Source organism: Coturnix japonica, chromosome Z (genome assembly GCF_054131305.1).
Source record: "Coturnix japonica strain WE chromosome Z, WE-NBRP24, whole genome shotgun sequence".
In the NCBI taxonomy this organism is placed as follows: domain Eukaryota; kingdom Metazoa; phylum Chordata; class Aves; order Galliformes; family Phasianidae; genus Coturnix; species Coturnix japonica.
In genome coordinates, this window is record NC_140702.1 from 60,698,869 (window position 1) to 60,725,080 (window position 26,212).

The 26,212-nt window shown below is 41.1% G+C and overlaps 1 protein-coding gene across 2 annotated transcripts in view; it reads left to right on the forward strand.

Moving 5' to 3' along the window:
• The window catches only part of SERINC5 (serine incorporator 5), a 38,320-nt gene extending 13,271 nt beyond the window's left edge, over window positions 1–25,049 (forward strand). Inside the window, exons 3-12 of one of the 2 annotated variants that reach the window (XM_085529902.1) lie at window positions 6,280–6,458; window positions 6,730–6,812; window positions 8,480–8,573; window positions 9,777–9,988; window positions 10,774–10,869; window positions 13,571–13,697; window positions 15,284–15,350; window positions 17,372–17,411; window positions 18,085–18,232; window positions 18,534–22,907. In XM_085529902.1, the coding sequence (XP_085386028.1) occupies window positions 6,280–6,458; window positions 6,730–6,812; window positions 8,480–8,573; window positions 9,777–9,988; window positions 10,774–10,869; window positions 13,571–13,697; window positions 15,284–15,350; window positions 17,372–17,411; window positions 18,085–18,232; window positions 18,534–18,681 (1,194 nt within the window). In that variant the 3' untranslated portion in view covers window positions 18,682–22,907. Of the gene's footprint in view, window positions 1–6,279; window positions 6,459–6,729; window positions 6,813–8,479; window positions 8,574–9,776; window positions 9,989–10,773; window positions 10,870–13,570; window positions 13,698–15,283; window positions 15,351–17,371; window positions 17,412–18,084; window positions 18,233–18,533 lie in introns of both variants that reach the window. The other variant, XM_015848605.3, reaches the window with a different exon arrangement.
• Window positions 25,050–26,212: the final 1,163 nt, after the last annotated feature.

Genomic DNA, 26,212 nt, shown 5'->3' on the forward strand with positions numbered 1-26,212 from the left:
GGAGCTCCATCTTTCTCTTTTCTCCTGTATAAGAGGGCACTTCCTTCTCATAAAAGGCAGTCCATTCTCCCTACCCACCCTAGGGGACTGTGCATGATCAGCACCATCTTGTCAGATGCTAGACCTGTTGTACTTCATCTTTGGTTTCATTTCTTAAACCACCTAAGTTGCATAAATCCTCTCTCTCACTATGCAAGCTGTTTTTAAGTAGAGGGAACAGTGGCTGGATAATTTACATTTTAAAAATTAAGTAATGTGGGACTGAAACTTTTCTGTCCTGAGCTTGGCATCAGGTCTGCTTTGAGGATGTCACTGTACTCACCATGAAGATTCAGAAGACTTTAGTTGCTTTGAGCATCTAGTTGTTCTCTGTATTCCTTCCTAAAGAGGGAGTCCCAGAGGGAGCATGGCAATGTTCATTTCCCTTTTTTTTACTGACTGTTGGCTGAGTTGGTGCCCTACTTAATTTCTGTCCTTGGCTTTTAGTTAGCTGTGAAAAACATCCCTCTGAAGCAGCCTGGGACAGAAGCTGGTGGTAACATCCTGTAACTGCAAGAAAGGTGAAACAACAAGATTACATAGGGCTATCTTGAGGGTTTGGTGCCAGTGACCTTCACCCCACTATGCCTTTTTTGTACATTCTGTACTAATTTTCTTTAGTATTGCTTTGCTTGGATTATCGCAATGCTGCTCTCTGACCTCTGGTCACCAGAACTTGCAGTCAGTCCTGTAAGAGCGCCTACTGCAGACAAGATGCTTGACTGTGAGCTGCAGCTCAAAGACTTTTCAGTGTGATGCTGAAGTGTCTTGCCAGGATTTACTTTGACTTACTGGATGCTTAAATTGGCAATAAAGTGAATAATCCAATGAACTGAAATATGTGGAATACAAATTATATGCTAATATGTATCCAAATTTCATAAAGTCACTTCTCCATGAGTAGTGTGGTTTTAATGCTGTTTGTGTTCTTAATTAAAAAAAAAACAAAACTGTCTCCTTGTCCAATAGAAAAGTGATTCAAGCAGGCTTCAACAGAGTGCTTTTCAGTCTTGCCAAATTTCTTTTCCAGTTTGTAGTCTTTAAAGCTTGGTGTAGGAGGAAATGTCTCAAAGAGTAACTGCTAGTGTGAAGTAGAAAGATAATTACCTTCTTAATTTAGAGCATTTGAAGACTTTGAATTGGAAATTGACCATCTGAAAGTAGTCTTTCTGTTCTCCAATTTAATAATTCCAGGCTGTTCAGACTCTTGAAACTAATTCAAGCCTGTTCTTGTGAAGTGCACCTTCAAAATATTTATCCAGACAAACTGGACTTGGCTTCCCAAAGATGAACTGTGTTTTGAAAGTGCAGGGCACTTATTGGTTCCTTTGCTTTTGTCTGGATCGCAGAGTATTCTTAAATCCTGAAGCCAGACTGTAAGCAAGTACTTTACAAAATGCTTTTCGGACCTTGTGCTCTCCTTCTTGAAAGGGGGCATAATATTTTAACTAAATTTGTTTATATTTCTTTATTAAAATAATACTTAAAATTTCAGCGCTGTTCTTCATGGAGCCATCACGTTGGTAGGAAGCCACGAGTCTGCTTTATCAATTTAGAAATCAAATAATCACACTGATGTTACGTGAAAGGAATCTTACCTTTATCCATCCAAGTATCTCATAGTTGCACTGATGTTATGCGAAAGGAATCTCACCTTGTCAGTGGAGAAATTTTGATTGTTTTGTTTGCTGGTTACAAATTCCCAAGCTTGAAGTAGATGTGAAAATATTGTAGCACTGTAACCTTTGGATCTTTGAAGTTATTTTGAGAGGAAACAACAGCAGCATACATCTTTTATGGACTCTGTAAAGAGACTTTTAAAACGTTTGTTTTATAATAATTCATTTGTCTACACTGTCATGCCTTCAGTCTACTAGTATATGTTTAAGACAGGATTTTTAGTTCCCCAGTTGTCAAATTCAGCAGGTGCCAGCCCAGAGTTGGGAACCTGCTCAAACAGAGTAATTATAGTTTCTTTTTGGTAGGTTTTTCTCTGTTCTTTTCATCTTTCCTTCTTATCTAATCCATTCCTGTGCCCATGAGTCATAAAGGGAGAGAGGCCTGAAGAATTAAGTTCTGAAAAGCATGCAGAGAAACTATGGCATTTATCTTTGATCTCTGGGGCGGAAGCAATGGTGAGGGAGTAGACAGGGAGTGAAACAGGGAGGGAGGGAGTGGTTGGCTGTGGAGAAGAAAATAGTTCAAACTGTTGGAATTAGGTTTCAGAGGCAAAAGGTGGCATACAGCATCAAGATGTGAAAGCTTTAGCAATGTGGACAGCAAGGCATGAATGATGACAATACAGCTATAAAAGTTGGTTTTAAAATTTGAGTTTGATCCAAAAGGAAGCAAAGCAGGACTCAACTTGAAGAATGGCCTCTGTGATCCATGTGTATATTTTTCCAGTTATTCTGGTGAGAACCAGGTACACCTTTACTGGCAAACGTTCTTTTGAAGCATGACCTTGCATTTCACAGGCTTTGAAATGATGGTTGATGCAAATGGAGGGAGATGGTGGTTTGGTTTGTCAAAAAACTGCTAATTTAAAAAAATAAAAATTATTTTTTAATGTCAAAGCTGTTTCAAAACTACTGGTTTAATCCTAAAAGCACCCATTTCCTTAAATAATGAAAGAAGAATCAGAAGGAGGATTTCAGGAAAACAAATGTTTGTGAAAACCAATTCATTATTGTCAAAGCATTTCAGTTCTGTACGGTTATAAGTTCTGGTAGAACATGTTTTCAGACTTGTTTCCCCAGTCATAACTGCATTACAGTGTGTTAAAATGTAAATTTGTGACCAAACCCAGGTTTTTAAATTAAGCTGCCTGATGTCTGTTTTGGAAAAGAATTAAGCTGTAGATGCAAGCTGATGCATGTTTTGATCACATCGTGGGTTTTTTGTTTTTTTTTCACTCCATATCTCATCTGTTCAAGACAAGGGGTTTTACCCATGTTTTTTCCCTTTGTTTCTATATGTTCTTCTATACGTTCTCCATTTCCATAACAAATTTCATCTGCCACAGTCTCTCTCAGTTGGCTGAGGGCACATCCTGCAGGTTCCTCTGGCTCTTAAGGCCCTTTGTCCTCACATGTTGAGAGGTTTCCAACATGCTCACACTCGTGCTGTTGGGCACAAGTAGACCCAGGCTTGGAGGTGGCCAAAACGCAGCTGCCTTGAGCCTGGACAAAGCACAGCTGCACCAGCTTGCTGCTGCACCGCAGTTAGTTAAGATGCCAGCAACTTGACCTGATAGGAAAGGTAGTTCAGGGCAGTCTGACCCTGTTCTTGCAGATGTTCCTGCTCAGAGTAGTCTAACCTTGTTCTTGTAGTTGTTGCCATTGTCTCAAAGAGTTTCAACACACTTTAAAAAATTACCAACCTGATGATGTATTTGCACGTGCAGCTATAGAGGTACTCATATTATCCAAGAAGAGACTGATTTTTTTGCAGTAAGAGTGCCTTGTCCCCTACTCAGAGGCCAGGGAATTTGCTTATGTTACTTTTAAAGGGAGGAAGGTAAGTACTTCATCGAGCTTGGCTAAGTAATCCTTGATTTTAATAGCCAGCAAAACTATACAGCAAAAAGAAAACATAATAAAAAAACTTGGCTTGGACAAGCTGCTTGCAGCTGAGTGTTTTTCAGAGATAAAACTTCAAAACAGAACTCCTTTTTAAACCTTCAGTGATTAAGACCGCTTGTAAGGCTTTATAAGTCGTTCACAGCAGTAGTTTTTCCTGCTGTGAAAGATGTCCCTTTCATCACATCAACCCTTTTGTCCCCAGCATTTTTACTCATTTTAAACTCATGTTTATTATCTGCCGGGGTCACCAACTGTTTGGTTTTGTTCTTGATTTGTTACTTCAGGATCACTGGTCTCTGAAAAGGTGTTTAGTTGCACAAGGAGTGTTCTTGTGGCCATCATTTATCACTATATAATGCTGTGCATCCTCCATAGTGCTGAGGTCTTTTTTGCTCGTGTAGGCACAAAGTAAGCTGTTGTTCTTGTGAATTCATCCATTTTCTCTCAGCCTGATCTGTAAGGAAACTGCTGCAAGATACAGAAAAGAACACAGAGGGTCAATAACCCCATCAAGACTTCAGTAGAAATCCATGCAATTAGAAGTTTCCCATTTATAGCTATCCAGAGATCTGTTTTTAACTAACTAGCTGATTAGTCAAGTGTCTTGGTGTTTTTCTTGTTTTAAAACTTATAATCAAAATGCTACTTGGTACCAAGTCTAGATCTAACAGAAACTCTGTGTAATCAGTGTGATCATCTCTATAAAAAAAAACTTGATTTTTCTCAGAAATACTGTTCAGTGCCATGCATCTTTCTAATCTGTGCTGATGGATGGTCATTACAAGCAAAGGACTGTGAGGTTAGCTAACAGCCCAGTTGTTTTCCCTGTTGTTTCTGTGGCCCCATGGCTTGCCCTGGCAGTGGTATGGTATTGATAGGTCTCATAATTATTTCATTCAGTCCATGTGCTTGTTTGGAATGCTGGCTCTTTCAGACAGTTTGACATATCATTGCTTTTCAAGACTTAAGAAAAGGCACTGCTGATGCCCCACATGTTTTCTTACTAGCCCTCTAATGTTTTTGTATGAGAGTTGTGCCACAGCTGCTTGTTTACTGTGCAACTTCTCAAGTCCTGGCTAGTCCTCTGAGTTGCTTCTGAAAGAGCATCTCAGGGTGGCACAGCTTGGATTCATTTCTGTAATGCCAGACAGCTGTGCTGAAACCTTCTGCTTTTCATCTCCTCCTCTGATTGTAGCCCACCTAGGATTAATTCAGTATCATAGTTTGGCTCTCCTCTGTTTGCTGCACTTAGCAACAGTTTAACCGTGTGTTGCCTTGAGCTACTGAAATACTTGCTTTTGGGAAACTGCTAAGGAGGCTGTTGACTGTTTTGGGTTACAGAATTGAAAGTTGCACAGCATGTATTGTGGAGAGCTCGCTTTCAAATCCTTGCAGCTGGAAGCTGAGAGCTTATGTGTTAATCCCATGTTTCCTGCATCTTGGATGGCTCTCTCCCCAGCTGGGAATGGTGCCTGATCCCTTTCTGCTGTGTTCTTTTTGTTCTTCCCCGTCCCATTTTCATAGGTTTACCAGCATGCTGAAGGAAGAAGACACAGGTATCTTCTCTTCTTTCATTCAAGGATGGTGTTGCCCACAATCTTTGCATGCCTTTCTTCCAAAAAAATCAGACCTGGCTTGATACTTTCTCACATCTGATTCCCATTTCGTCTGCTTGATTTATTTGTACAGTGTTTTGTCCTAGCTGGTGTTGTTTCTTGATTTTGTCTGTTACCCATGCAGGTAGCAGTGATCAGCTCCAAAGGTTTTGATGGGTTGCTCAACTGGTCTCACTGGCCTTGGCTGAGCACTTTATGCATACAGAGAGGCCCTTCTTCCTTTGAAATAGCTAGTGGTTTTCTAATTAAATGCCTCTGTTTCTGCACAACTTCCTGGCTGTGAGAAGGCAGGGGTCGGTCTGCACAAAGGCACCGCAGAGAACTCAGTCCTGTCCACAAAGTCCTGCTTTCTGGGCACTCAGAGTCACGTCTACCTAGTGAAACCAAGGCCAAAATGTGTGACAGTTTACATTACGTTACAGCCAAGCATAAAGCTTCAAGAGCAAATATTTAACGAGTCAAGAGGAAAGTGGAATTTTCCTGCCTCTCTGTTAATTTAACATAAAATCAGGGCAACTGGCACAACTCCCTTTCAGAAGCTGTGATGCAAGGGAGGGAACTTGTTTCCATATTGCTTGGGTGTGCTGGAAGCATGAGGCAAAGCTTCCTTCCCTGTTCGTGGCCCCTTTGGCTGGTGAAAATGCCAATATGGCTTTATGTAAGCTGGATTACTGAAACTGAATCTATTGTTGTAAAACATGGGGAGAAGAGAGAGGATCCTACAATGAGTGAATAAGTATTAAGGGACTGTGATGACTAAGGCCAACAGAGCTGAAGGAAAATGAGGGGGCTTGTACCCCCAAAGCCATCTGGAAGTAGTTGACAGTTGAGGTTCTGGAAAGCTCTGATTTGTCTTTCACATTGTTCTATATCCTTTAAACTGTCAAATCCAGGCTGAGGGGTATCAACAGAAGGTAGTGACAAACATTATCAGTGTTAAATGAAAAAGTGAAAAGGCAGTGGTGCACCAGTTTATGAAGGCGTAGTTGTGAGGTACTCTATGTCCTGTCTAACAGCTAGTAATGTGTTTTATTTTTCAGTTTCCCTTCTATGAGCAGATGTGCAAGGGCATTCAGGCGGGTGAGATGTGTGAGAAGCTGGTGGGATACTCTGCAGTCTACAAAGTCTGTTTTGGAATGGCCTGTTTCTTCTTTTTATTCTGCTTGTTTACCATCAAAATTAACAACAGCAAAAGCTGCCGAGCATATGTTCATAACGGGTGAGTATTTGTTTAATTTCCAGTCTTTGTTGATTTGTGTTGCTTACTTTCCAACTGGGTGTAGTGTTAGGCAAAAAGGAAGAGAAAAGGAAAAAAAAAAAAGGTCGATTTCACTGTTCTTGTGTATAAAGCAGTCAAGGTTAAAGAACAGCAGTCAATCAACACAGTTTGTTTTTTAACTTGCTGGGCTAGACATTTTTCATAACACTTGATCTGAAGACCTCTAATTCATATTATAACCAGATGATTTCTTTTGTTTTCTCTCATCCAGATTCTGGTTTTTAAAGCTTCTACTTCTGGCAGCAATGTGCTCAGGAGCTTTCTTCATTCCTGATCAGGACACTTTCCTCAATGGTACGTCCTTCTCATTTTTTTAATGCTGCTTTTCTCTGTACTGCCTTGAGGGTGGTTATAAATCCTCGAAGTCTGCTCAGTGTGAGCACAGCTGTATTACTTCAAGTAAACCCATTGTAGTTCAGGAGAAAAAGAATATTTGAAGCTGTCTGGGGTTAGCTGCAAACAGAATAACCCCTCATTGTTGGTGATAACCATAAGGTGGCCAAGTGGGCTGGTAAAACACTACCACGGAGCTGTTATGCAAATTCTTCAATAAACAGAGACTTCAATAATGCAGAAGAAATTGTTCACTTGAGAGCATAGGGCTGTGTCTAAGTTTGGTTTGTGCAGGTAGCTCTGCATAAAACAGCAAAGTAAACCACAGACAGGCTTATTTCAACTTCTTGCCCTTACTGGCTGTTTATGTCTGGTCCTAGTTTAGTCTGATGACTCGTAGGTGAAGGGACACTTATCTCTATCCCTTTTTTTCCTGCAAAGTCACATGCTGGTTGTATGGAATGGTCATTAGTATCTAATCACTGCTTGGTTTAGGTGGTACACTGTGTTACACCCACAAGCAAGCAAGACACCCTATCATCTTTTGAGTAATCTCTTCCATGGTAAAAAGTCACCAAGAAGTATTTGGGGAAGAAGTGAAGCAATTTTTCTTGCGCTGATGGGAACTACAGCCTAACCTGGTGTGGAAATACAGCATAACAAGCTCTCATCCCCAAATTGCTTTTTGGCCTTTCTCTGTAAAGCAGAGTCCTGTATATCCAGCTAAACTGTTCTTCAGGAAGCTCCTGAGGAATTCCCAACACTGGCCTGCTAACCTTGTCTGTGGGGGCTCCATAAAGCATGCCCCAGTGTCCTGCCTGTGGCAATAAGACGTTGTTACTGAGAGTTTGGCTATTTAATTATTTGCTGCATTGGTGGTCTGCTTTTTCCTTCAGTGCTTCTTCTAGGCGTGTTCTCTTTTAATGTGGTGGTTGACTTTTGTTTTGTTTTGTTTTTGCACAGTTGTTTCTTTTAATTTTCTTCTTGATACTTTGGTATTGCTCATAGAATATTTACCGTCCAAAGTATTCAAGCAGTAAACCACATACAGTATAGTAGGTCAGTGGTTAAGTAGTCAAATAACCTGTCTTAAAACTAGTCGATAAATACCTAGTGTTCTTGTTCCTTTGGGAGTGGCTCAGGACAGCATTTGTAAATAGATGAGCCATGCCTTCGTTTTCCAGTGGTACTGGAATCAAGGGAAGTATCTGCCCTTTTTAGCACTAGGTTCCAGTACCTTGCAATTTTAGGGTTTAGGCTTTAGGAAAATACCTTCAGGAGTCCTCCACCCCTACCAGTCACAAATAAAAGTTTCAGTATTTTCTGTCTGATTATATTAACATTGTGTGTGGAAAAAAAAAATAAAAATCTGGGTTAGAGAGTCTCTGTAACTGTCCTGACAGGCTTCTTCTGAGTGTGTAATAGCTTGCAAGATGAATTCAACAGGGAGCTAATCTTCAGATAGCTGAGCTGACCTTTTGGCTAAAACTTCTCATCCCCTGCTGTATCTGTGGGCTTGAGATATTCAAACTGTGTCATGGCTTCACCTGGTAGACAACAATTTCGTCTTATCTTGAGGAGAAGGTGGCTACAGTTTTGACCAGTTTTCTGTTTTTCTGCCCTTGTAGCCTGGCGCTATGTAGGAGCCACAGGAGGTTTCCTTTTCATTGCCATTCAACTCATCCTGCTTGTTGAGTTTGCACACAAATGGAATAAAAATTGGTATGTGTTGCACGATTAGTTGTTTATAACTATATATAATGTAGTATAGTATGTAATGTATTATTATACTCTGTTATTTGTATACACTATGTAATATGTATAATATATACTATATAATAGTATAATACATAATATTATGATGGACTCCTGAACAGCACGTCTCTTGGAACAAAGGAAATGAAGCATTGGAAAGTAGTATAAATGCTGGTGTTTAGAACTGTGCTTTGTTTCATCTGCTTTCATCCTTCCTCAGAGGGGAAGTATTTCCTCCTTATTCTACTCTGTGCTGATATGTTCTTAATCTCAATTGTTACGATTCCAATAAGTAGTAGCATGTTGGGATGCAGACTCTTTGTTTTAAGCTGTTCAGTTTTCTGTGATAATATACTTGCTAGGAAAACAGAGCGCTGCGAGAGAATAAAACAGGATTCGCAAAGTGTAGCATTGAAACTAAATGCAGTGATACAAAGTGGTAAACCCTGTTTATTGTTTTTGTGTGTGTGTGTGTGTTAGCATAATGCACATCATATGATTTAGTTAGATATTTATGTATTTTTTGTTGTGAGAACTGCTGCTTTCACTAACTTATTTGTTTTTATCTAAACATACAAGATTCCATTGTCAACCCACACACACCATGTTTTAGCACTGACTTAATTTCAGTTTGATATTATGCTCCTAGTTTTTAGTCTCTGCTCATGGATTAAAATACTTGAATTTTATGTATATGAATGTATGTATACATATATGAATATGTATATGAATACCTGTGTATATACAGGAACTCTCACTGCCTCCTCTATACTTTTTGGTATGTACATGCTGACTGCTAGGAAGGGTTTTAGCAAACCTTTCTTAGATATCTGTTTTCGTGGAGGAAGAGTGGAGGTCTTACATGGCTGATATTTTGACAGCTAATTACGACAGCTGCTTTTCTGTGTATCAGCTTTTAGCATCAGAACTCTCTTGAAGAGATGTTCATTTTATCAGGAAAAAAAAAAAAAAAAAGCACTAGTGCTAAGGAGAGTTCCTTCAGTTTCATGAATGGAGCTTAGCAGGGGCTTCTGTTAGTGTGGTGATATACACACACTTCAGGAACATAAGCACTGTCTTTTGTGTTTGATAGCATGAACTATTTAACTATTAGAACTTTATTTTTTGGGAAGGGGAGGTAAAGTAATGTGATTGTCTCTGTCTCCCCAGGACTGCAAGCGCAAATCACAAGCAGATGTGGAGTGGTTTGCTCGCTCTGGTCACTCTCATCTTGTACTCTGTTGCTGTGGCAGCCCTGGTCCTCATGGCTCTTTTCTACACGCGTTCAGAGGGTTGCTTGTCTAACAAGATCCTGATCGGTGTCAACGGTGGCCTGTGCCTCTTTGTGTCGCTGGTAGCCATATCACCCTGTGTCCAGAATCGTGAGTGCTGACCTTCTGGTTTTCTAGTGCTGCTGACGTTGCATGCCTTGAGGTGTGATAGTTCAGAGCTAGTGCTGTTCTTATCCCAGTCTCCTGATCAACATTGTGCTGTGCTGTTGTTGCTCACCAGTTCAGCTGCTAAAACTACAGAGATGTTAGATGTTTTGGGCACACCATCAGGCACCTATACTGTAAAGAATGCTCCTGTGCTGATGGCTGGTAAGGTGTAGAGGAGTTTATGTAACACTTGTAACATTAGCAGTTGAGGCAATGGCAGTAATACTCTTTCACCTCTGTTTTAGAATCTGCTTTTGGCTGCTTTCAGTTTACCATCTGTAAAGTTTGGGCCTGAAGTAGTTGACAGCAGTATTTCGTTCTTCTCCGGTACGTTCAATGTATGCTGTTAATATCTTGCATATATTGGACCTGGAAGTAGTAATTTAAGTGGCTCCAAAACAAGTTTTGCGGGCAAACAAATCTATCGTGGCAGCCTGTCAATAGCTTTTTGGAAAGCTGGTACTTTTGGCAAGACCAGAGAGGTGATTCATTTCTTATGTGGGAATCTTTAATGCCTTTCTAAAATAGCCGGCAGAACTAAAAGTTAAACTCTTTTCACTTGCTGGAGGAAGCGTATCTGAACTTACAAACTGCTTTAAATAAAAAATAAATGGTACTCCCCTCTTTTGAAAGACACTGATGTGCTTGATGTTCTTTAAGGGAAGTAAATTTATTTTGCAGCTTGTTAAAATGTCTACAAAAATGATCTTGTTTTCTTTCTTCTAAAGGCCAGCCCAATTCTGGTCTGCTGCAGTCAGGAGTAATCAGCTGCTACGTCATGTACCTCACTTTCTCAGCACTATCCAGCAAGCCCCCAGAAACCAGTAAGTGCTTCGTGTTAAATCCTTTCAGACAAACCATGTGTTAAAACCAAGAAGGCCGTTAGGAGACCTTAGCACTGAGGAACATAGGAGTGCTTTTTTTTTTTCCCCGCTCTGGCCTACACAAAAGAAACTGTAGATAATAATTTTGGGCAGCATTTGAGAGACTGTAAATACTCTCCCTGTAGTGTCAGTGCTTTGCTCCAGGGGAGCGTAACTCAGAGTTTGTGGACTGCATCTGTTGCATGAGAGTAATTCTAGCTTGTTTTCTACTGATAAACTTCCCAGAGTCCTGCAGTCTGTCCATGTGGCAAGTGCATGTGCTCATATAATAGGATGTAACTCAATTTGTAATATTTGACCACATGATAGGAAAAGAGTTTGGATAGATGGCTCTTAACTGCCTCTACATGAGGTCAGGTCACCAGCTCAGCCCCAAAGTTTACTAGATCTGCACCAGTTTATGGTACCGTGTACCCAAGTGGCTCTGTTCTGTTTTGCTGTGCTGGCAATCAGAGTGGATACTAAAATCTCTTTGTTTCTACTAGAATTGTTACACTAGATAGCCTTTGCTATTCTGTTGAACAAAGATTTGACTATTGTTCATCTTTCATTCTGGAAGGGAACATTCTGAGTAAAGACCTGGAGTTGTGCCACGGTTGTTTGAAGTCATGCTGTTCTTCAGCTGAGTTCCTGTACTCCGTACATTTTAACTATTTATGTTGCAAGCAGGAAGTAAGGAACTTCCTATAGTCTTAAGTCCCTTATGCTGCAAAAACACAGCAAGACTTTACTATGAATCAAAGAGACAATGTATAATCTTGTTTAAACTAGGCCTCATAGGCAAACAGCTAACTTTAGGAAAGGAATACAGAAACCATAGGAATGTGAGGTCCCAAGAAGATAAGTAGAGTTGCTGTGTGCAGCTCAGTGAAGGGTCCCCTGAAGATAAAGAGACAGAGTTAAAAGTTCCCAGTGAGAAAGACTTGGATCCTTCATGAGGATGACTAACAGCCTTCATCCATTGACCACCAGACGGGGCCCAGAGACCTTCCCCATATTTTAGGATGCATTTGGAAGGGTGGGACAATATGTTAACAAGTTCCTTTAAATCCAGCGCATATGTAACCAATTTCTTGGAAATGTAATGAACATGTATACATTATGCCTATAAAAGTGTAGCTGCCTCTTTCCTTGGTGGGCATGTTTCATGGAGTAATCCTCCATGCAAGCAGTGTATTAAGGGAATACCTGCTTGACATAACTCACTGGTATATCAAATTACTCTGTTGGATTCCTTGGCTTCACCATGCTCTTCGCAACCTGTTTCCTTTTCCCATTTAACAATTAGAGTCACTGGTGTGGATGGGGAATATTTTTCTCATTTGCAGAAGACTTATCTGGATTCAGATCATTAATGAAAAAAACCTATTATTGCTCAGCTTTCATTATTGAAAATCTAAAGCAATGATATCTAGAAGCCCAGTGGCAGAAATGAGAAGTTTCACAGACACGTGCTCGGAGGGAAAATGAAAAAGTGCAGAAGAATCTCTCACATTTGTGTAGACACTGGCACGTAACACAAACATATTCCAGAGCTAAGAACAAAAACCAGGCTGCTTTGGTGGAAGGTGTATTTAGTAATGTAAGCAATGTTTTTGAATGAATATAGGAATTGAGTTAGATGGCAACCGAATTAATAAGATTTGATACAGTCCAAGAAAACAAAGAGAAGAAACTGATGTATGATATCAAATCATTAGTTTTGTGTTATTTCATGCTTGTGACAATCGGAGCTTTTAGCAGTTAAATGAATGAGTGCTCTGATTCTTACTGGTATGCACTGCAAGCATGGTTATTATATTTGGCAGAGTTTGCATCAAGCTCTTTGCTCTTTCAAACTCCCTGAATCAGATGTTCCTCGTTGTGTTCACCCCAGTCTTTGTCAAACTAACTCTCATAATGGCTTGTGCAGCTTTTACAATGGCATACGCTGGAGCTGACACTTACTAAGATGTCCAGATGTCCTGTACCACATCACTCAGATTTGCCATTCACTGATTTAATGTTGACTCATTCCTCAATCAGGGATCTCCAATTCTGCTGTTGCGCAAACCAGATCTGAAGGAAACGCACACCACAAATACTTGCTCATAACATTCAGCAAGGTTACAAATGTCAGAAGTAAAAGGCAAACAAAAGGAAATATCTGTTGAACCTCTGCTTATCACAGTGTGCCTTTGATTTTGCCCTTACATTTGCAAAAATTATGATCTCTGGTGCATAATATCTTGGTTTTGTATGGCTTCGTAGTCTTGGGTGCATAATATCTTGGTTTTATATGGCTTTGTAGTCTTGGGTGAAGTGCTAAGAAAATTCCAGCTTCTTATTTTACGAGTCTGTTGCTTTGTTTGTCAGCTTGAGTGAATAACAAGCTCTATTACCCTACTAAGAACAAGCTTTATTACCCTACTAAGTTTCACTGTTTTTCTCTTAAACTGATCCGTAAGGTTAGGTTTGCAGAATTTATTATTTTTCTTAAAGATAGAAGGATGCAACTGAATTGTATCTACTCAGTATCAGAAGTAAAAAATAAAAATAAAAAAAATAATTCTCTGAAAAACTTTGTTGAGAACAGTCCTTTGAAATACCATGAAATAAGCATCGATAACCATTACTTTCATTTTATTTTTGTTTTTTGAAGTCCTGGATGAAAACAATCAGAACATCACAATATGTGCACCTGAATTTAGCCAAGGACTACATGGAGATGAAAACCTGGTTACAGGCCTGGGTACTACCATTCTCTTTGGCTGCATTATATATTCTTGGTGAGTCTTGGCGTTTAGATTTGCTATTAATGCAATGTTGTCTATCTAATGACAGCTCATAGCAGTCCTCAAGCAAAGTAATGGCAAGAAATAGAAATTTGATGGAAGGTTCCTATTCCCTTAATTTCCCTTAAATTCCCTTAATACCAACAGGATAATACAGCTTTTGAAACAACCATGTTTTATTAAACCTGAGTAGAGCAATTCACATTTGAAGGTGGAGGGAAAATGTTTATACCTGTCCAAGAAGGTGATCAGTCTCAAGGTGTTTTGATTCTGATTTTACTGTACTGCAGGAAAAACTCCATGCAGATATGTCTGTGTAAGAAAGCTGTCTGTAATTTCTGTAATATCCTGGCAGGAGCTATCACAACCGTTCTTCTGGACTTTTTGGAGTAAACCAATAAACAAATGCATGTGGGAGGGTTTAGGGCTTCTTTTGAACAACTTGTGAGTACAGGAGTGCTGTCAGCATTTGCCAACAATGTCTTCTCTGAAATCTGTCTCTGCCCATAGTGTTGTGATGCTCACCTGGAGTTATTGCAGCTTGCATCAATAAATTAAATCATAGACCAAGGGGAAAGGCATTTGCTGATCGTAAAAACGTAATGTATTACTGTTTTGACCGTGTGAGTTGCCAGGAAACAGCAGTGCCTGTCTGTTGCAGGTTTTTGAGCAGCTTTTGCTTCTGAATGAGTACAGAGTTTGTGTACTGAAACTCTAATAATTCTAAAATGAATACAAGAGGCATTCTGAAGAAGTAGCACAGCAAAACTTTTGCCATCAAATATGGATGTTTGTCCATTTAATTCTGATATCAAATATGTGGATTTGCACTATGAATATGGTTTTCATGGGAGCAGTATTTTCCAGTGCATCAGGAGTGTGTTTGGGGAGTAACTTTCAGGTATCCAACCTGCTGGGGAAATGCACCATGAATTTGGGAACATGAGGGCTGTAAAAAGGAATTCAAAAGGAATTCTGACCTGATGCTTACTGGGGATGAGCACATGCAGGGCATTAGCACACTTCTCTTTGTGGGTAGTAGTAAGTTCAATTTATGATCCTGAGAGGGGAAGACTGGCTGGACCAGGGAACTTTCTTACCAAAGGCAACTAGAAGAGATCTTCCCCAGACGATTACTGTAATGCAAGAAAGTGATTTTTAGCAATTGCAATACTGACAAGCAGTTGGTGATCTGCTGAAAGCTGACTGCTGCCAGCAGCGGGTTTCTTTACTGGCAAAGCATTCAGAGAAGCATTTTGTGAATGCTGAGCCCAAGCAATGGCTGTGAAATTAATATAAAAGCATTAGTTGAGCACAGCAGGGAAGATATTGTCTGAAATGCAAATTGGAGTGATGAGCTGTTTGCCGCTGTCTGCAGGTGATGAATTCATCGCCTTTCAGGAGTGACCTACTTTTAAGCTTGTGATTCATTCAGAGTTGGCCTGTGGCCGTCTGTCAGGCTGGTTTATGCTTGTGCAGAAGAAACTTTTCACATGCTTAGTACTTGTGTTTCCCATGGTGAAAAATCACCCTTGTAGGCTTATGCAGAGGGTTCTCACTCTGTCTTCTTTTGCTCTTAGTTTGACCTCAACAACACGTGCAAGCTCTGAGACGTTGAGGGGGATATATGCAGCACCTGAAACTGAAGTGAGTTCCTGCTTTGTCTGCACAGATTTCCTTGTGTGCTTTTCTCGCTGTTATTTTCATGGCTAACTAATCTGTAACTAGGTTAAAAAAACAAAAGAGTGTTCAAAGAACACATGCTACTTACCTCCGGGTCTGGAATTGTGTGAATATTTCTCCATTCTGGCCTTTCTGCAGCTGTTGCACATCCCTTGGCAGTGCCTTTAAGTAGTGAAGTAATTTGCTGCTCTTGCATTTTAGCAGCTTGCATAGCATTGTGGACTTCCTGTAAATCTTCTTCTCCTCACGAGCGTGTTTCCTCATTAAAAGAAAAAGTCGGCTGGGCACTAAGAAACTAAAGACATTCCTGAACATCATTAATCCTGATTGCCTTTGTTGTGCACATGAACTTCTATTAAAAAATGAAAAACAGGGGCACAAAGCTCAAAGCATGTGTGAGAATCCAGGAATGCAGATGGTGTTTGCAGCATCTGGATATGAGAAAGCAAAACATGTTTAGCTTTAGGTGCTACAGAATTTCCTCTTTACCTCTGGAAAAAGCACATAAGCCATGACTTCATAGCAGTGTGGTTTTGGGGCTGACGTGTGCCTTGCTGCAGGAGGAGCACAAGCTGCTGGATGCAACCCATTAACTGGGAAGGCTCAGCTTTTGCACAGTGGCACTTGCCAACATAATTATTTCTGCACCATTTGCTTTTAAAGAGCAGTACAAGAGCCACTGAACGTAAATGTAAAGAAGTGACTGGCAGAGAGCAACTAATTGCATTCTGATTGTTCTGTCTGTGATAAAGGTCCTTTGTTTTCCCAACCACGAATATAAATATAGCTTTACAGTTGCTAGTGGTATACAGAAAGTCTTTCTGTGTCTTTCTGAAGACAGTGAGTGCTTGGAAGGGTGAGTTGTATGTGTGCCAGCATTACTATTAGCATCACTGTGTGTGTGCAAGGACTTAATTTTTGACAAATGCGACTCATTAAAAGGTTTGAGGGAACGGAGGACTTTCTTCAGGATCTTAATACAGCCAGAGGAAAACTCAAGCTAAAGGTCTGCTGTAACAGTGGAAAGAGCCCATTAATTTGTTGAGATAGAGAATAAGAGTTTTCCTCAAACTCTTGACTCGTCCCTTAAGAAACAAGATTGAGCTTTTTGACTTCTCATTAATTTATGAACCCAGTGAGTGCATGTAATCACAGGTATGTGAAGGGAAAGCTGTAGTTCGTTTCCATTGGAAACTCTGAAGGCTTAATGCACTCCAGAAGCTACATGATATCTTTATCAGACAGCAGGAAAATTAAATCCTAGAGAGGAATTTTATCAGAAGAAAATAACATAGGTGGTGCAATACACAGTACTGAGCTGTACTGCTGTCTAATGAAAATGTGCACCTAGTTTACTGTTCTCTGCACCATCTTTCCCTTTACATTAACACTCAACACAGGGAGTGTCTGACCCTTCTGCAGACAGTCTCAGCTTTCCTTTTTCTATCAGCTAAAAAATATTCTTTTCAACGAAGCATTAAAAACAACTTTCTGCTTTTACGGAGCCTGGATCCGTTTCAGAATTTTTTTTTTAAAGATAAGTGCATTTGCATTTCTGCTACTCCCAGTGCCTGCAGCAGAGTTTTGCAGGTTTGTTGTATCTTCATTTCAGCAAAGGATTTATTTAAATAACACTTAGATGGAGTGTCCTTCTGAATCCTTCATGTGCAACCACATTAGCTTTTCCACCATTTTATCATAGTTGGTGCTGTAACACTGCCAGTACTTGATCTTGAATTATATTAAAAAGAGATTAGTTCTTAAAGAAAGAGCTCCCAGCTCTTTCTGAGTAGGTTTTCCCAAAGCTTAGAAGCTGCTGCTACAAACAACTCAGCAAATCCTAATTGGAGATTTGTGCTGGTTGGAAATACAAACCAGATATTTCAATTAGTGCCTGTAACTTGGACATAACAAGGTCTTCTTCACCAGTTGTTCTGCTTCTTTGCTCCTACACTGACTTACCTTTCCTGTTGTTTATCCCACAGGTAGCTCGGTGCTGCTTTTGCTGCGCGCTTGATGGAGATGGTAATTGCATTTTCACTGCAAAATTTACCTAGTGGCTTTCAGATCAAAGAGAGTTAAAGGCGCAGGCATAGAGAGTTTGTTGTGTCCTTAGTTTGCAGCGTGTCCAACTGAAACAGCTGAAATATTCAGTGTTGGACTAAGGAGGAAAGTAGCACATATATCAACAGTGTTTTAAAACAATGGACTAGTTAATAATTGCTTAACAAATGACTTGACAATCCAACGTACAGAAAGAAATCACTGCTCTTTGCACGAACGTGGGTGTGACTGACTGTGGGATTTTTGGCTCAGCAGCACTACAGGGATTCTGGCTCAGGGGGGAGGTCAGGAAGGGTGTGTCCTGTTTGCAGAACTGGTACATGAAGGGATATCAACCTGGACTTGCCAGGAGAATATCCTACAAGTAGGCCCAGATGCCAAATAAATAGTCCAGACACTCAAAAAAAACCCAAAACATGTCAGTACAAGCAGTCTGATGCAGGGCAGCCTTTCAGTGACACTCCCATTTCTTTTTTGCTAAAGGATTTAGCCCATGCCCTGTGGGCAGGAAAATGCTTTGTCTCCTGCGTTGCAGAATCACACTAGACATTTTGTTCTGTTTTTCGTGATTCTAGCCACTATTTTCAGTTCTCGTTAAATCTGCAGAAATTTTCTTCTTTCTTGTCTCTTACAGCTGATGCTGAGGAGCATGTTGAAAAAAGGGGAGGCCAGACCGTGATTTATGATGAAAAGAGAGGCACAGTGTACAGCTATACCTTCTTCCACTTTGTTTTCTTCCTGGCTTCACTCTACGTAATGATGACAGTAACTCACTGGTTCCAGTAAGTGCATTTCTTTTAAAGCTGATAAACTGATGCCTGTGTGCACTGAGATGAGAGATCTGAGTGGCAGTGCATGCTGTTAGTGCATCTCCTCTCATAAAGTCAGAAGCTGCAAGAGAGGGTACAGGTCTTTCCTGGGTTATTTTAGAGCAAGCTCTCGCTCTGCAAATAACTGCCCTCTGCTCCTCTGTGGCTGTGTTAACCTGGTTGAAGTGTGTGACCTGCCTGGAGATACAGAGTCTGCTACAGTTTGTGATACGAATGGCGAGTTTATTGCTGTTTTGTTTTTTCTCTTTAACAGCTATGAAAGTGCCCAGATTGAGAAATTCTTCACTGGAACCTGGTCCATCTTCTGGATTAAGATGGTCTCCTGTTGGTTTTGTGTCTTTCTCTATTTATGGACCCTTATTGCTCCTCTCTGTTGCCCAACCAGAGGGTTCTCAGTGTGAACACTCAACAACTTTCTGAGTGTTTTATCTTTTTTTGTTTATTTTTTATTTTTTTATTTTTTCCTCCCTGTTACAAATAAAGCTCAGTGGTCACTTTGTGATGAGGAAACACCCATTTCCTCATTATCCTAATATACCAGATAGTAACTTTTTAGTTAGATTAAAATATTTGAAAACTTTTTTTTTTTTTAACCTGTTTTTAATTGTCAGCATTTGTCCAAGGGGATGATTCTCTTCTAAAACTCTTTAAGCTTGATGCGTGTAGTATAAGGAACGAGGTTGTTTCATTAGCAGGAGTAAGTGAAATGCTTTTAGGATAACTGACGGTCTTTCTCTGACCTTATTGGCAAGATAATTTGTGCAGATATCCAACGTCCACAGAAGACACACCTCCTAGCAGAACGCATTCCTTTCCATGCTCTTCTATTAACCACGCCTTTTGCAATGATGATGTGAACTGCTGTTTTGTACGGACTATAGTTCTTGTGAGTAGTACAAATCCCTTTTTCTAGAAACATACCCGAATGCTTCTGTAGAAATAGAGAATATACAAAAGTTTGACTGCCAAAAACATCTAAACTTTGTTTAAATGTACTATAAATTATTTTATTTCCTAGATTGAGAAAGCAATCTATCCTACTGTAACTTAAACAGGCACCTGAGTATTTTATTCAACTCATAACTTATCCAGTTATTAACAGAGGGGATTTCTATGCACAGAGATTCTTGAGCTCTGAATTGGATTGGTTTTGCTTTGCCAAATTAAGATTAGTAACCGCAAGCTTTGTGTACTGTACAAAGATTTGAGATACGGTACAGTCTTTATTCAAAATGTTGTGGTTTTTTTTTTTTGCTGGGGAAATATTAATTACAAGAGCACTGCCAGTTGCTGTTAACGTTAAATGTGGAGTGCTCAGTTACTATTCTACCCTGCTGTCTCAGTTTGTGTCTAAGGATCCCCAGGGTCTTCAGTTCTGTTTCTGTTACTGATTTGAAAACAGTGCTAGACAGAAAAAGGACTACAGTCATCCTCCTTTTCTGCCTGTGTTGTTTGGAAGCGATCTTTCTAACTGCTGTCCCTTCATACTTCTCTGTTGGCATTAGTTTTGTTGTTGCAATGGGAGATAGCCAACGGATCCTTTGATGGGAACAGAACTTCTTTTAGAGTGCTCCTATTTCTAGCAGCGGGATAAGGAGTTGGGAAAACAAAAGCAGAAAACACAGATGTGACAAGCAGCTGCCATAGCACAAATGACTGACTTGACAACATAAAGCCTGCTATAGACATACATATATATGTATGTATACGTATACATATGCATGTATATGTACATACATATGTATGTATCTTTTTTCTTCTAGCAAACAATTTAGTGGTTGGACAGCAGCTCAAATGCTTCAAGTTCTGAATAAGGTTGAACCTGCTTATCTACTTACCAGGGGGAAAAACTTACAACTGAAAGTCACCCCCAGGGTTTTGTTTTTTTCTTCTCTTTTTCTGTGTGTATGTGTACACATACATGTACATACACACGGTGCAAAGTGTGAAAGTTATGAACCAAAAGAATTAATTTAGCAGGCATAGGGTGTTTTGTTTATTGAAAGACACGATCGAGCCTTAAGTGCTCACCCAATGCTTTCTACAAAACAAAAGCACAACACAGAGGCCAGTGAGGTGGCCAAAATATTTACATGCCTTATTTGTTCTGTTGCAATAACTGATAGCTAAGGCACATCTGGTGAGTGATCTTCATATAACACGTCTCAGTTCTGCTCTTGTTTTGTTTGCCATTTTCAGCTGTCTTTTTGCTGTGGTATCCTAGAGCTCCTGTCCTGCTTGCAGTTTGATAGTGGTGTTATATTCCCAAATTCTTACTCTCTTACCTCAAGGAAAATCCGCAGGCATGGATGTCCTGGACATTACCTACCACAGTGACTAGAAGTCTCAAAATACCTCCAGTGTGAAGACCAAGGGTAGGAGGAATCTCTTACAGCTGCAGAGCTCTAAAAACTGGTGGCCAGTTTTTGTCATTTTTCTTGCTTCTGCTGGGAGTCACTGGTCTTGTTAAGAGCTCTGTTAGCAGGGGGTCCTCACGCTTGGCTGCGTTTGGAATCCAGCAAAGCAGATCCTTCTGCCACAGAAAGGCATTTGTTGCTGCATTTGCCATCAGGAAGCATTTAATTGTGCCATATCTAAGATAAGAGCTTATGGACTGTGCAGTGATTAATATTGTATCGCCTTACTAGTAGCAGCTGTTCTGACAAACAGTCTTGATCCAGAACTTCAACTGTGAGCTGCAACTGAGATAGTCCAGCCCTGCAGTCCTTCTTTGGTGAAAGTGAAGGCTGTTCTCTAATGCAGAGGGGCATGTAGGAGTTGCCTCCTAGTGTCAGTTATGTTGCACTATGAGAAAACAAACATATCTTATTAAAGTTAGTGATGTTATTCGAGCAGAACAATCTGGGCAAGAAGCTCTACAGAAGCAGGCATGCAGTATGTCAAGTTTAAGTCAGTGAATGGCAGCTGTTCTCTGAATCTGATAAAAGGGAACTCAGTCACAAATTTGGATTATTTTAATACATATCTCGGCCAACAGATGTTATTGTTTGATTATAAAAATGCTTATTTTATGTGGATGGTATCTGCCTACATAAGGACTTGATGCACCTCCTCGTGCACACTTTTTATAACTTGTATTTGGGGAAATAGATTTTGCACAGAGGAAACAGGGTTGTAGGAGGAAACTCCACAGTGAGGCCTGGATTCATCCTTCTTACACAGATTTGCCTTGCTGAGTTGTTCTTTCACCCTCCCACCAGCTATTGACTTTACATGTCTGTGGGCATACAGAGGGTGGAACAGGGCAGTGCCAGGCTGCGCTGTTCTGTGCATCTGAGCAAGCCTTGTGGGGAAATAATTCTGAGACCTCGAATCTGACTGTGCATCTCCAGGCCTTCCTAAGGAGTCAATAATTGCTGGCAGCTCGATACACAGAGCCTCAGTGAGGCACGACCTCTTGCTGTCCAGGCAAAGATTTCAGCCGTAGCGTTTGTTGTGAAATCTCTACTGTGAACTTTCCACACACAACCACTTAGTTAAAATCCTGGGCTGGGGCCTAAGATTCAAATGCTCAAGTCATTGGTTGCTAGCAGTTCACAGAGATGGGGTTTTAGAGTCTTTTAACAAGTGCCTTCAGACCTACTGCCATGAGAGCAGTGGCACTGGAACTGGAAAACCGGGACTGAGCCTGCAACGTGGTGCTGCTGCCTTCACTGCTGCATACAGCACGCATTGATGCCTGTGGTGCATGTGGGAGACCAAATAACTAGTGCTTGGCCAGTTGTTGACTTGAGGACTTATGTGTGGGGTGTTAAAGTGAAGTGGAAGATGAACTAGGAAAACTCACAGGTGGTGACAAAAGGCTGTTGCTTGCACTGTAAGCAGCTGGACATCCTCTCACTGTGCCTGAAAGGGCTGCGCTGTTTGAGGCAGCCAGCAGTGCAGCGTCTGTCCTGCACTGATCTCACCTTGTGCCACGGCTGTTCTTTGAATTTGTTCCCAGACATAAGGCAGCATTGCAGCATTTCTGGTTCCTGGTACTTTTGAGCTGTGTAAAGTGAGGAAGCTGCTGTTTATAAAGACAGGAAGGCTGGAGGCTGTGCTACATTTCCTCTAGCTAAACTTGAGTTTGAGCTAGTGTCATTGTCCACGGGGCCCTTAGAGGAACGAACCATGTTGGCTGAAGTTAATTCTGCTTGTAAAATGAAATAGCGTATTGGTGTTTTCCTGCTTGATAAAATTGCCTTCGAAAAAGGGTTCCGTGGAACCTCATTGCTGCACCACTGCCTGTGACTGGAGCCATTTCTCTTGTGAAAGCAACCAGAAGCTGAGACAGTGATGACTGCTTCTTATTTGGGGATAAAACTAGTGGGATGGACGCAGAGAACAAGTCTGTGAATCCAAGTACTGGACTGACAAATGAGACCACAGAACCTTATGAAGAACATACGGAAAAGCGGATGGACGTGTTTGCTGTTTACCACCTCGTTCCTCCAAGCACGCAGGCTGCCCTTGCAGCTGGATGCTGAGTAAGGAACTTCACTGTGCTTACGAATCAGTTGTGCGTTTCTGATGCTTTTAGCTTCTTACTTCAAGCATTTCCACGAGGGTCAAAAAGCTCGTACTTGCCCTGCTCCTCCAATAAATACTAGCTGATTTTGGGCCACTTTTGTCTGAAACGGGTAATTTGGTGTTGCTTAATGCACATGTAGTCCAGAGAGAGGGTTTAATCCCTCGCAGAATCATGAACACTGCATGTCTATTTATTTATTTATTTTGTGTTTTAGCACCTTCTTACAAGTCTTGAAGCGCTCTGACAGTATGAGCTATGCACCTGTAGCAGCTTCGCCAGCCACTTGTGCAGCCATTCCTGGGCTGGAGCGTGGCTATAGATTGAGGAACCATTGCACTTGGAGAGAGAGAGGAAAAAAAACAAACCTCTGGTTCCTAACAGTTGTCTGACTTCAACCGATGCATAAGGGAAGTCTAGGAACTGAAGGTACTGCTGCTTTAACTGTGGCAAGCAGCCTGCGGCGTTATGGGGATCTCTGAACAAACTGGGGACAAAGCAATCCACTGATTGGCTCTAAAGCATGCTATGAAGAGTTTATGCTATGGGCTATTGCGCTTTTCTCTTAAATGCATTGGTGATGCAAAAAGATTGCAAGATTGTACATACGTGGCTACGTGAGCAAGATTACTTGCAGCTAAAACTTGGCTGTCTTTCTGTGGGCTGTAGAAGCGATATGTTCTCCATGCAGGCTGTATCCTCTTCATTTTGTTTGCCTTTTTCTCCTTGAGTTCATTTTCTGGAGGCACTGCAAATCTGCACAGCTCCCATCCCGCTGCCTGCCATGGCCATGTCACTGCTCCTAGAAACTGACAGGCTTCTTTGCCAGGTCTTCCTGATTCCTGCCTTTCTGTACGAGCAGCTCTGCAGTGCTGAAGCAGTCGAGGATCGTAGCTTTGCGTATGGATCAGCTTTCCTGTACGGAAAATGCATCTTTGTTTTCTCGAGTCGTCCTGCAAGTTCCTGTGGGAGGAAAACACACCATCAGCGCAGTGAAACTTTACTTTGTGTTTTCAGTTTTGTAAACAGTAATTTGAACTCAGTGTTTCATATGACTGTACAAGGGATTGCCAGGGGTCAAGTGCTTGGAAAGCTTTGGTTCTTTGTACTCCTAGCAGGACACGTAGCCTGGGAATGGCTGCAGCTGCATTTCCAGCGTCCTGGAGGTGGAAGGTGTGGTGCTGGGAGGGGATGCAGGCACACAGCACAGTGCCTGGTGCAGCCCCTATGGGCCCTGCACTGGGAGCCTGCTGGGTTGTGATGGCGGCCTCCTAGTGCCAGAAGAAACTGTAAGGTTTCAAGTAGGCCGCGTAATCCATTTCTTCTGTTTTGTTTTTCCCAGTCCTGGTGTAGAATCATTCCACATCTGCTCAGTGATACTTTTTCTTTAAAATGTCAGATTTTTTTATTTTCTCAAATGCAAACCACATTGACGTCCCCACTCACCATCCTCCGATAGCTCCCACCGCTGCAGCGCAGAGTTCAGAGGGGCTGCGGCTGAGCCCCGCGTTGGCTCCAGCTGCGCCAGGCAGAGCTGTGGGCGCAGCACTCGGGCTGTGTGTTTGCCAAAGAAGTCTCAGTCCGAAGCCAAGGAAAATGTTGGAGAGCTATGGGAAAATAATGTTCTGTTACGCACGCCTTAGCTTTATTTTTCCTCCTTCTGATACTTGTCCAGGTGCTTAGGTGTCGTTGGACATCCACGCAGTCTTAAGGCAGGGAAAACTGATGTTCAGAGAACAATTTTCAGCTTGTCGTATGCAAGCTGAGAGAATACTTACAAGGAACATATGGTTCATCGTGTGCTTTTTTATTTACCAGAAACAAACGGCCATCCGTCACGTGTACGCCACGTTTGAGAACTGGATGCAAACTAGGCCAAACGTGAACACTTTTTCTAAATGGAGAGGGGGTTTCAATTAGTCCTTTTCTTAATATCTCAAGGGAACTTTTCATGTGTTTGTGTGGTTTGGTTTTATTAGTCTGTAGCCCAGCGAAGTGGAGATTTGCTAGTTTAATTTAACATTTTTTGTGAGTGTTGTGATCCGTAGTGACTGTAACACTTGGACTTTTAGGGATTGGCAAAAGCTTCAGAATTCTAAGAACTTCACTGTAAAATAGCTTCGTCTTTTTAAAGCATGTTAATGGTTTTTATGGACACTTCCTTTTGTATACTGAGTGAATGTATTGTTATAGGTTTAATGTTTAATGGACCAATAAAGTTTTTCTTACAAAGGGAAATTGTTTGTGCCATATGAAAGTTGAAAAGTCAACTCAGGAGAAATTTCATATATATATATAAAGATATGCAATAAGCAGTCAGTCTAAGACAGAACCTTAACAAAGGTCCCGCAGCTTCACAAACTGTTAGCAGTCGTTTTCTGAGGCTCTATATCAGCAAGGTGTCATGACATCAAGTGTAAGGGATCTGTATGTGTATCATCACCTACTGAAAGCTGTGGTGAAAGTGTTCACACACCAGTTCTGATGGATGTGTGGGCAGTGCTGGGGTTTCCCAGGCCCTGGGTATGACCCTGAGTCACATCTTTGTCCACAACGGCCAACTTCACAGTTCCTGAATTTGTGGGTTCCGTGGTGTCAGCTCAGCTCTGTAGCCTGCAATGTCCTTCTGTGCAGCTGTCCTTGGAGCTGGTACTGCCTCCATATTGGAAAAGGATGCAGCAAAAACACACAGTATCCAACCTAACCAAGTTACAGAGTGCATTGGGACACTTTCTTATTTGGCTTTTGTTTCCCATCCCTTTCCTGATGGTTGTTAACACTTAATTCAATTGTTAAGTGTTTTTTTACCTTAAATAATTACTATCACTTTAGTACTGCTTGAGACCTCAGCTCCGAGCAGGGTGAGCAAATCAAAACCTGGCTTTTAGTTTGCAAGGCAGGATTACTTACTATGGCTTCTTCCCATCTTTAAATCACGTGCAAGTCATGCACTGTGATGAGATCTGACAGCAGCTCCCTGCAGGCAGCTTTTTTGTTTTTACAGGCTGTAAATGTACTCATAATTTTCTGTGAGCAGGAGCACAGGAAAGTCTGACAGAGTTCATGGATGAGTTCTGCCAAAGGTAACGGGCTAAAGCAGATTTAATCTGCTCCAAAGGTGATAGAACAGCTTCTGACCTGTGCGCAAGCAGGGATGGAGAAGATACTGGGAAGCATCTGATCTTGGCAGCACCCATCTCTTCTATTTCAAACTTTCATTTCTGACACACACCAGAGATGAAGTTAGAAAGACAAATTCGCCCTTTCTCCCTGACGCTGTTTAATACTGAATCCAGAATGGCAACAGAATCAAACAGTTCCTGAGAATGGCTTAAGAATCATTACATTATGTGCCACCCCCCCACTACATCTTAGGGCAAATCTGAAAACAAGAGAAGCCT